Source organism: Oncorhynchus kisutch, linkage group LG10 (assembly GCF_002021735.2).
Source record: "Oncorhynchus kisutch isolate 150728-3 linkage group LG10, Okis_V2, whole genome shotgun sequence".
Taxonomy (NCBI): Eukaryota; Metazoa; Chordata; class Actinopteri; order Salmoniformes; family Salmonidae; genus Oncorhynchus; species Oncorhynchus kisutch.
The window spans coordinates 63,074,574-63,086,344 of NC_034183.2; the positions used below are offsets into that span (position 1 = coordinate 63,074,574).

General features: G+C 42.4%; 1 protein-coding gene across 8 annotated transcripts in view; it reads right to left on the reverse strand.

Moving 5' to 3' along the window:
* The window catches only part of caskin2 (CASK interacting protein 2), a 78,661-nt gene extending 67,935 nt beyond the window's left edge, over window positions 1-10,726 (reverse strand). For all 8 annotated transcript variants that reach the window (XM_031834640.1, XM_031834644.1, XM_031834643.1 and 5 more), the window contains exons 1-2: window positions 10,440-10,726; window positions 3,329-3,866 (exon numbers count right to left, since the gene is read on the reverse strand). In XM_031834640.1, coding sequence (XP_031690500.1) covers window positions 3,329-3,422 — 94 coding nt within the window. In that variant the 5' untranslated portion in view covers window positions 3,423-3,866; window positions 10,440-10,726. The remainder of the gene's footprint in view (window positions 1-3,328; window positions 3,867-10,439) is intronic.
* Between the last annotated feature and the right edge of the window lie 1,045 nt (window positions 10,727-11,771).

Here is an 11,771-nt window from a genome sequence, read left to right on the forward strand (position 1 = left end):
GACCTCCACAAGTCTGGTTCATCCTTGGGAGCAATTTCCAAACGCCTGAAGGTACCACGCTCATCTGTGAAAACTACTTCTAAGACACATACATTGTTGTTCCGAACACACTTCACTCGTGTTAATAAAGGAGGCTCGCTCGGCTTGTGCTCGCACATGGGCAGATCAAATACACTGCTGGAACGCCGATTAAGGTGTTTACATGTCCTAATAATTTGAAAGATTGCTCAGAAAACCAGGTGTTTCAATCGGTGTATGCTTACTTTGATTTTGACCTTATGTCGATTAAGATAAGCAGAGTAAGGTGTTTACATGACTATTGCATAATCTAAAATAATCTGTTTAAATATCTAATTATTAGTGTGCATGTAAACATACTCAATGTGCAGACGTATGAGGTAGTTGAGGTAATGTGTACATGTAGGTAGGGGTAAAAGTGACTAGGCAATCAGAGTAGATAATAAACAGAGTAGAAGAAGCTTATGTGAAGAGTACGAAAGTCTGTCTATGCGTGAGTGTGTGTTTGGCATCAATATGCGTGTGTGTGTGTGTGTGTGTGTGTGTGTGTGTGTGTGTGTGTGTGTGTGTGTGTAGTATGTGTGAGTAGAGTCCAGTGAGTGAGCCGGTGACAGAGTGTCAGTGTAGTATGTGTGAGTAGAGTCCAGTGAGTGAGCCGGTGCAAGAGAGTCAGTGTAGTATGTGTGAGTAGAGTCCAGTGAGTGAGCCGGTGCCAGAGAGTCAGTGTAGTATGTGTGAGTAGAGTCCAGTGAGTGAGCCGGTGCCAGAGAGTCAGTGTAGTATGTGTGAGTAGAGTCCAGTGAGTGAGCCGGTGCAAGAGAGTCAGTGTAGTATGTGTGAGTAGAGTCCAGTGAGTAGAGTCCAGTGAGTGAGCCGGTGCCAGAGAGTCAGTGTAGTATGTGTGAGTAGAGTCCAGTGAGTGAGCCGGTGCCAGAGAGTCAGTGTAGTATGTGTGAGTAGAGTCCAGTGAGTGAGCCGGTGCAAGAGAGTCAGTGTAGTATGTGTGAGTAGAGTCCAGTGAGTGAGCCGGTGCCAGAGAGTCAGTGCAAATAAAAAAGGGGTCAATGCAAATAGTCAGGGAAGCCATTTGATTATCAGTTTTATGGCTCGGGATTAGAAAGCTGTTCAGGAGCCTTTGGGTCCCAGACTTGGCACTCCGGTGCCACTTGCCGTGCAGTAGCAGAGAGAACAGTCTATGAATTAGATGGCTGGAGTCTGACAATTTTTAGGGCCTTTCTTTGACACAGCCTGGTATAGAGGTCCTGGATGGCAGGGAGCTCAGCCCCAGTGACGTACTGGTGTGATGCAGCCAGTCAAAATGCTCTCAATGGTGCAGCTGTATGTTGACACTGGTATTCTGCAGGATATAATGAAAATGAGGTTGAAAAGCAGGAGTTGCCCTTTAATATAAATGCTTTACAGGGTTTACAACCCCATGGCAGACAAAGAGACCTTTATAGTGTAATTACACCTTATGTCCCCAATTCTTACAATATAATAGTCTGCTGAATTTGATAAACACAGGAAAAACACAGGGTACACTGAGACCACTTAACTCTCCCCATCCCTCATAACCCATCATCTCTCCCCTCTGGGTCAGAGCAATTCATGTTTTTTTTTAGAGCCAAAAGAGGGTCCAGAATAGCACAGAGGGTGATAGGTTATCACAATGATAAAGCAGCCCAACCTCCTGGCCTGGGGCTCTCAGTTCTCTCAGTCACTGTGCTGTGTGGTGTCATGTTGAACTCAATGTCGGACACTAGCTCTACAGTGAATGAGCAGAGAGAAGCAACTAAATACAGGAGTCCTCCAGAACGTCTTGCACCTTGTGGCATTGTGGTTGTGGAAAAACAGCATCTAAACAGCTGCCCAGCACTGTCATTTTAGTAATTACATAGGCCTCTGAGAACACGACAACACTCATAGTCAGAGAAAACGTCCTCCTGGGTGTGTGAGTAATGGTCTTAGTGTTTGTAAACTATGCCAGTAGGTGAATTTAGTGATTGGAAGAGCAGAAGGATAAAGGTTCAGTAAACTGCAGTTGATTTACCATTGTAGTTGGAGATAACAGCTTTTGAGAGCAGAAAGATCGGAGGACTTGATAGCTCAAGAAGAGGCAACTGAGCCCCCCCCTCCCCTCAGACCTTTGAGGCATTTGTGATGGGGGTCTGCAAGTGGGAACCCACCCACCCCATCCACAAACCCTCATACAGCGGATAGCAACTCTGGGGATAGAAAGTGTCCCTCTCAAGGGAGACGATATAGACGGCCGTAAGCTTATGGTCCAGTGAATTAAAACTCGGGGAGAATGTGGATAGGCTTTCAGTTTCCCGAGAGAGAGTTCATTAGTGCGCCATCATCATAAGGGCTGGATTGGAGCTGGCCTGGCTAATCCAAAAGGATAGATTTCCCCAAAGCTTTAGCTGAGGCTCAGCGTCTTCTGTAGTTAAGTTCCTGAAGCTTGACCTCAGAGTAGAGAGTTGAGAGCACTCACCTCCTCTCAGCACAGCTCCCCTGAACAAACACACTCAATCACTGAACATAAGGATCACTCTACATTCAATAGGATTAGTTCCAACACTCCACTTTGTAAAAGGTAGACTATCTTTCACATAATCCAATAACAGAGTTGATCACCTTTTCATGAGAAAGACAATACACATTACTGTGTGGGGCGGCAGGGAGCCTAGCAGTTAAGAGCGTTGGTCCAGCAACCGAAAGGCCGCTGGTTGGAATCCCCAAGACAACTAGGTGAAAGATCTGACGAGCAAAGCACTTACCCCGATTTGCTCCTGTATGTCAGTCTGCATAAGAGTATCTGCTAAATGACTGAAATGTCATTTGTTGAAATATTGAGTCAACCAGCAGACCTAGAAAACTGGTTGATGAGTCAGTTAGATAGCAAACACTGGCTTTTGCATCATGTCTGAACAACTGAGAACTGTCGATTTCCGCTGGCTCGACTAGCCTACTCCTGTCAGAGAATCACTGGCGTAGACGTTTAGCAGGATCTATTGATTTGGGAGACGTTTAGTAGTTATGACAGGTGTGGCATCAGCAGCAGCAGACAGAACTAAGCAAACTGCTTGTTTAAGCATGTTACCGATTGCCTTACTGCCTCCAGAGGAAGAGATTTCTGACTGTGCGTACATCTAATTGTCTTACTTAGGTGCCATCTGCCAATAATCCCAAAGCTTGGGCAAATAAACATAACGGAGATGTATTGCACTGCACACTCCCTCAGCCTTTCAGCGAGCTAAAACAAATCTGGCTATGAGATTTAAGATTTAAGGGTAACTTAAGGACTCACTGTTTCGGCTGGCTTTGAGCTTGGCCAGTAGTTTCTGAGTGGAGGGCAGGTCTCCGGTCTTGACGGCCTGCAGTAGGTCCTGCTCCTTCCCCATGATGGTCCAAGGTGTGTAAGCGCTTCACTGGCGTCCGTCCAGAGTCCAGGCAGCGGCTTCCTCACAGCGCCATGCTAAGGCACAGCCGCATCAACCTACCTCAGAGTTACTGTCCTCACAGAAACACACACAGCTGACAGGTGAGGGAATGTGAAGCAGTAGAGGGGAGGACACTCACAGCCTCAAATCAGCTGTCTCAACTCCCAGTCCGGTTACGGATGCCAAGTCAAGGGAGGCCTGAGAGACGGAAAATCTCTTTTGCTGCTTAAATTTCCTGTTCAACTTTCTTTTGGTCTTGATTTGCTAAATATTTTATTGTACAGAGTGTGTCAGGGGTTGGAGTTGTGTGGAGCTACCATTTATGTGCTTGAGGGCCCCGGCGGGTGCTGTGGTCAGAGCACAGAGAAGGCTGGAATGGAACCGCATGAACCAGCAGGCCAGAACCTGAGAACAGAGAAAACGAGAATAACAGTTGGGTTAATAGGCTATATCATAGTCCAGACTCAATACTGGACAAACCACACAGACATGAAAGTCTTTAAATGCCCATATGGCTATAGAAGACATGGAGGAGAAACCAAAGCAAGGCCGTCAAAAAGCATAACCCCAAGGAAGCTCCAATCCAAAGATCAGCAACAGGGTTTCTGCCATGCTTCAACAAAATTTCACCCAAATCCCACAGGCTAATTCATTTGGAAAGTCCAGCGTACCTACGATCTCTTTTTCAATTTTAACTCGGCATGTCGTTACAGGAAAAATCAGTGGAGTGCCCTTTATCTCTCTGGAAACTGAAACAGTGAGGGAGGGAGTAATATCCTGAAACACTAAGAATCTCCCCACAAAATGAACATCTCACTCACATACATAAATAGGCATCGTTGTCACTTCAATTCATGGTGAGCAGTAAATATCTGACATTAAATGGTAGCCTACGCTATCCATCCCCCTCAACAACAACAAGGCTGGTAAACAGTGCAATTTATGAGAAAAAAATGTGGTTTAATGACTGCAGTGCATACCAGGACTTAATGGACAAATGGTTCATGAGAGAGCAACTTGCCCATAGAGGATGACTGACATTTTTTTTTAGCCTTTCCAGCAAGTGAGCTGGTGTTATTTACAGTTTTCCCTGAGGCTCTGAGATAAGGTTTTCAATGCTTGACCATGTTTCAAATGCAATTTGAATTGGAGGCTACTTAAACTCTTCCAGCCCAATGGCCTAGAACAGTTGAGAGAAATGAGAGCAAGAAGTAGCCTAGCTTAGGAGTGTTTGTTGCTTTTAAACAATTGACCTATATTTGTTTCACTTAAGATGGTAGCAGAATTAGATAGAACTTGCGCATGAAAGTACAATAACGCAAACTGTGATGTGTTCACGATCACACTGAACCAGTAAATGGGCAGAGGAGACAATGAATATGATGAGTCTCCTCTCCAGCTCAGTTAGCTACAGTACCATTCATTCCCCATTAGACAGCTCAGCAAGCGTTATAAGCGTCAAAACACGTTCGTTATTCACCAAATACGGAGTTTCACTGAGAAACTATTGTAATTTACTCCCGTCACGCCCTGTATGTACCTCCAAAAAAGTGAAACTGAAAAAAATATATTGTCTGAAATGAATGTATTGTTTTTGACCAAGCGCCAAATCCACCTCTTCAGCACCTCCAATAAAATCACTCATTACCAATAGTGTGCAGCTGCAGCCTGCAATTTGAGGCATTTCTGCATGTGGGTATTCCTGCAAGCACACTTTGCTAGTACACGGTGTTGCCCCCGCCTCCTGCCTGCTGTGTACCGGTGTCCTCCTTGCTAGCTAGCGGGAGGGAAACCAGTGTACTTCACTCCCGCCTACCCTCACTGTTGTTTCTAAACACCTACCAGGGTGTTTACAAACACTACAGGAACAAGATAATCCACATGCATTGATCACATTTGTACTAATACTGTTGTATTTTGTTCTAAAGCTGTATTTGTACCCATTGGCTGCATATTCAGGAAAGCCAAAGTTCCAAAAGATGGGCCTAAAATAGTGTATAAGAGATCATACAAAAGATTTTGCTGTGAATTATGTGGATGATGTTAAAAATATATATTTGTTTGTCTGATGTTATTAATAACGAGCATCCAGATGCTGCACTTGAGTAATTTATGATAAACATGTTTGATAAACATACACATGTTAAGAAACTGACTGTTAGAACTGTTAACGCTCCATGATTTGATGAGGAATTGGAAAAACTGTATGGTTGAAAGAGATGGGGGGAAAGGAATGGCTATAAATCTGGCTGTCTGGCTGACTTACGGCAAATCTGACTGACTGGCTGACTTACGGCAAATCGAGAAATTGTGACTAAACTTAAAAATAAAAAAAACTATTCAGAAGCTAAGATCAATGACATAAAGAATGATGGAAGAAAACATGAGTACTTGAAATTAATGTTACCAATTATTTTAATGATCACTTCATTGGAAAAGATGACAAACTTAGGCAGTAAATGCCAACAATGAATAGTGAGCAATCGTATTCATGCATAAAAAAACGAATAACGATATAAAAGCATTGTAAGTTAGAATTTTGTAAAGTTAGTGTGGGAGAGGTGGGAAAATAAGTGTTATCAATCAATAATAACAAACCTCCTGGCTAGAGGTCGACCGATTAATCTGCATGGCCGATTAATTAGGGCCGATTTCAAGTTTTCATAACAATCTGTATTCGGCCTTTTTGGATGCATATTATGGCCGATTATATTGCAATCCATGAGGATCATTATGTTTATAGGAAAACGGGGGGAGGCTTGTAAGCCGAAGAACACCATCCCAACCGTGAAGCACAGGGGTGGCAGCATCATGTTGTGGGGGTGCTTTGCTGCAGGAGGGGCTGGTGCACTTCACAAAATAGATGGCTTCATGAGGGAGGAAAATTAGGTGGATATATTGAAGCAACATCTCAAGACATCAGTCAGGAAGTTAAAGCTTGGTCTTCCAAATCGACAATCAAACTTCCAAAGTTGTGGCAAAATGGCTTAAGGACAACAAAGTCAAGGTTTTAGAGTCGCCATCACAAAGCCCTGACCTCAATCCTATAGAAAATGTGTGGGCAGAACTGAAAAAGCGTGTGTGAGCAAGGAGGCCTACAAACCTGACTCAGTTACACCAGCTCTGTCAGGAGGAATGGGCCAAAATACACCCAACTTATTGTGGAAGGCTACCCGAAACGTTGGACGTAAGTTAAATACTTTAAAGGCAATGCTGCCAAATACTAATTGAGTGTATGTAAACTTCTGACACACTGGGAATGTGATGAAAGAAGTAAAAGCTGAAATAAATAATTTTCTCGACTATTATTCTGACATTTCACATTCTTAAAATAAAGTGGTGATCCTAACTGACTTAAAACAGGGAATATTTACTAGGATTAAATGTCAATAAATATTAAAATCGGCCGATTAATCATTATCTGTTTTTTTTTGGTCCTCCAATAATCGGTACCGGCATTGAAAAATCACAATCGGCTGACCTTTATTTCATATACCTTTGACTATTGGGTGTACTTATAGGCACTTTTGTATTGCCAGCTTAATCTCGGGAGTTGATAGGCATGAAGTCATAAACAGCGCTGTGCTTCAAAGCATTGCTAAGAGCTGCTGGCAAAATGCACGAAAGTGCTGTTTGAACTAATGCTTACGAGCCTGCTGCTGCCTATCACCGTTCAGTCAGACCGCTCTATCAAATCATAGACTTAATTATAATATAATAAACACAGAAATACGAGCCTTGGGTCATTAATATGGTCAAATCCGGAAACTATTGTTTAGAAAACAAAACGCTTATTCTTTCAGTGAAATACGCAACCGTTCCGTATTTTATCGACCGGGTGGCAACCCTAAGTCTAAATATTGCTGTTACATTGCACAACCTTCAATGTTATGTCATAATTATGTAAAATTCTGGCAAATTAGTTCACAGTTCGCAACGAGCCAGGTGGCCCAAACTGTTGCATATACCCTGACTCTGCTTGCACTGAACGCAAGAGAAGTGACCCAATTTCCCTAGTTAATATTGCCTGATAACATTAATTTCTTTTAACTAAATATGCAGGTTTAAAAATATATACTTCTGTGTATTGATTTTAAGAAAGGTATTCATGTTTATGGTTAGGTACATTTGTGCAACGATTGTACTTTTTTTGTCAATGCGCTTTTGTTAAATCATCACCCATTTGGTGAAGTAGGCTGTGATTTAGATGACAAATTAACAGGCACCGCATTGATTATATGCAACGCAGGACAAGCTAGTTAACCTAGTAATATCATCAACCATGTGTAGTTAACTAGTGATTATGTGAATATTGATTGTTTTTATAAGATAAGTTTAATGCTAGCTAGCAACTTACCTTGGCTCCTTGCAGCCACAAGGTCCTTTTGATGCTGCACTCGCGTAACAGGTGGTCAGCCTGCCACGCGGTTTCCTTATGGATTGCAATGTAATCAGCCATAATTGGCGTCCAAAACGGCTGACTACCGATTGTTATGAAAACTTGAAATCGGCCCTAATATATCGGTCGACCTCTAATATGAAATACAAATGGTATAGAGAGAAATAGTCGACGCGTCATAATTCCTATAATAACTACAACCTAAAACTTCTTAACTGGGAATATTGAAGACTCATGCTAAAAGGAACCACCAGCTTTCATATGTTCTCATGTTCAGAGCAAGGAACTTAAAAGTTAGCTTTTTTTTACATGGCACATATTGCACTTTTACTTTCTTCTGCATTATTTAAACCAAACTGAACATGTTTCATTATTTATTTGATACTAAATGTATTTTATTTATGTATTATATTAACTTAAAATAAAAAAGTGTTTATTCAATATTGTTGTAATTGTCATTATTACATATATATAAATATATATATATTTTAAATTAATATTATTTATTTATTTTAATTATTCGGCCGATGAATCTGTATCTGCTTTTTTTGGTTCTCCAATAATATACATTGGCGTTGAAAAACCATAATCGGTCGACGTTTAGTGTGGTGTAGCGCAGGGCAGTTCTCTAGGCCCTGTACTCTTTTTATTTTTTTTACCTATGACCTGCCACTGGCATTAAGGGGATCCTAATAAAATACCAACAGAGCTGTGAGAAAACAGTGCTCGACAGACGGGGGAGGAGGACACTGTCTAGTACCGGTCGCCACCGCCTCCCGCTAGCACAGCAGGCGGGAGGCTGGAGTGACACTGTGATAGTTAACTAACGAGCTAATCAGCGGCACCGTGTGCTATCTTGCTAGTTAGCACACAGTGTCGCCCCCAACTCCTGTGCACTGGGGAAAACCTTGCTTGCCAAGCGGGGGGGGGGGGCAAAGGACACTGTCTACCAATCATCCCCAACTCCCGCTAGCACAGCAGGCGGGAGGCGACACCATGGACTAGCTAGCTTGATAGTTAGCTCGCTAACGACGATTGGTAGACAGTGCCCTTTTTTTTAGCTAACTAGCAAGCACGTGGTGTCGCTAGCACACAGTGTCGCTCCCGCCTGCTGTCTACCGATTCTTAGGACAAGCTGGTTAAGCTAGTACACAGTGTCCTTCACTCCAGCCTGCCAAACACCTGCCCTCGCCGTCGGCAGGGGCGAAGGACACCATCTTCCGGTGTATGGCAACCTTGCCACACCTTCTCCTGTGAGTTTATTGGCGGCTGGCATCCAACATTACTGTGCATTAACCCCACTTACTGTACTGGAGCGCCCCCGCCTCCTGCCTGTCCTAACTTAAAAATGTACCAATAGAAGTATAAAGAGGGGTTCCTGCAAATGCAGGAATACCCACATGCAGGAACGCCCTGAATTGCAGGCCAATTGTTCCCTTCTCCTCATTACTGCCATGCACAGGTCAGCTGATACAGCAGGAGTACAGTATCCCAAAATATCATTGATAAAACATTTATTCCAACCTTTTTTGGAAGTACATACCGGGTGTGAAGGCAGTAAATGACGATAGTTGCTCAGGGAAACTCCATATTTGGTGAGTATAACAAACATATTGACGTTTGCAGAGCTGTCTAATAGAAAAATGAATGGTGGCTAACTGGGCTAGAGAGGCTACTCATCATATTCATTTTCTCCTCCTCTACCCAGTTCAGATCAACCTGGCCAGGAAATTCATGTACAGCAAAGTGTTGCTATGTAAACATACACCGTTTTGAGAAAGTTTACAGTCTGCACAGCAGGATCCCACTAATGAGATGGTGTCTGCACAGCACAGGTCTGCAGTCTGCACTGTTCTTTTGTGTGAACATAACTTGCTATATTACATGACCTGACAGTCTCAGTACACCACACACCCAAAGAGGTGCACAGGGTGTAAGCAAAGCTGTCATTCCCAATAACAGTGATCATGTCCTCCTCCTCTTCCCCCACCAAGGCCATTAGCCAGTCTTTTCATGCTTGCTGCATTGCTGGCAAGGGGTCACATAATATGAATGTGTGTTAGAGAGGTTGGAGTGTGTAGCTGGTGATGGGGTGCAACTTTATTCACTGGTCCCAATGGAGAACTACACCATGATGTAGGATTTAGATTATGGATCATTTATTGCCAATAATCTGTTTTTAGAAATATACCTAGTTAGTAATTGTTCATCCAACTGTAAGATAGTTATTACTCAATTATAAAAGTATCCATAAATAAGACACATTACAAAGCATGGCGCAAACGTGCAATGCAACTTGAACTGGACTGGGTTATTATGAAAGGAAAAATACCATTAACTAGTAGCTCTTACTCCATATGTAGCAAGCCTATCACTTTAGCTAGCATCTACTTTTCAATCTCGCGGTTGCTATGTTCGCTAAAATAACATGGCTAGCTAGCTAGCTAGCAAAGCTAAGTAGTGCGCTAGCAACCTTCTGACTGAACTTCTTAACTAGCAACACTAGTTTCCCGAGCACATCGGTAGGGCCATTCCTGTCTTATCCATAATTATAACGTTGGAATTCACATTTGTCTTACCTTATACAGTGTTGTTGTTGCATGTTAGAAAACGGGAATACATGTCAAGGTGGCAGTTTTCAGAGAGCCTTCCAAGGTCCAAGCAAAAGTAATCGTAGCCTTCCAATAACTCAAGGAAAGTAATTTTGAGTTATGCCAAGTAAACACATAACCTACTCATCACAAATATATGTAAAATATAAAAATACATCAAAGTGTGTATAATTTGATGCAATATTTTCCAACTCCGACCCGAAAGCCAGACTCCGCTGAATTGTCACTTGCTCCGTCAGATCCAATCCAGAATGTGTTCGTCCCTCCCACAGTCCTCTGTCCCCGCTTTCTCCTCCGCTTCCAAAAAGAGCGAGCTGTGCGAACCTACTCGCGCCCGTGCGACTTGAAATGATATGAAGTTAATAATAATAAATCATATAAATAAAAACGACATAACACATAACATCCACTACACAAGTTTAAAGCTAGAATCCCTAGTTGTACATACATGTTTAATAGATACGAATTGATTATTGAAGATTATGACAAATGCCTATCAGCTTAGTTCAACTGTTGTACCCCATCAGAACCAAAAAGGTGTTTGTAAACAATGTAAATGTATTTTAACGAACTGTATAGCCTCAAAACATGGTTACAACTATAATTTTGATATCATGGCTGGTCAGTCCTTCCATCCATAGCTCTATGAATTTGCTTTTTACCAAAATAGAGGCTGGCTGACCGCTGTGCTATTGTTTCAATTAAGGACTCTAGCTTTAATAGAATAAGAAAACAATTGCACATAAGATGCCATCCCATAACATTTTACACAGCTGTCAGTGGCAGAAAATGGCCATAACACAGCTTTCCCCAGAAATGTGTACAATTTGTTACAAGTGGTCATTATCTTGCTTTTACAGTGAATTACATAATCTAGTAACATTCACTAGTCTATTATCAGGATTTCATTCATAACAGACACTGGAGATCCATGTATGTATGTAACAATAGCTCAGCAGATCAAAGCTTGACACAAGAATGTGTCACTTTGTCTTTATTGTGGCTTGGAGTAACCTATCCTTGGATAGGCACTGGACAAAGAGGCTGCAAGTCAAACTCATTTACAAAAAGGTTGGCATGAATGGACTGCTGGCTTCATAATGTGAATGCTTTCATTGTGAGTCCCAGTCAAACCCGACAGTTTCTAATGAGAATAGGCATTGCAGGAAAATGAGAAAGAGGAATGACCAAGAGACTATAGTCTCGGCTCCCTGCACCTGCCTTCACAGAGAAGATAAGGGTTGTTCAAATGATCAAAGAAGGCCTGATCCCACAAACAGACGCTTGGAACACCTGAGC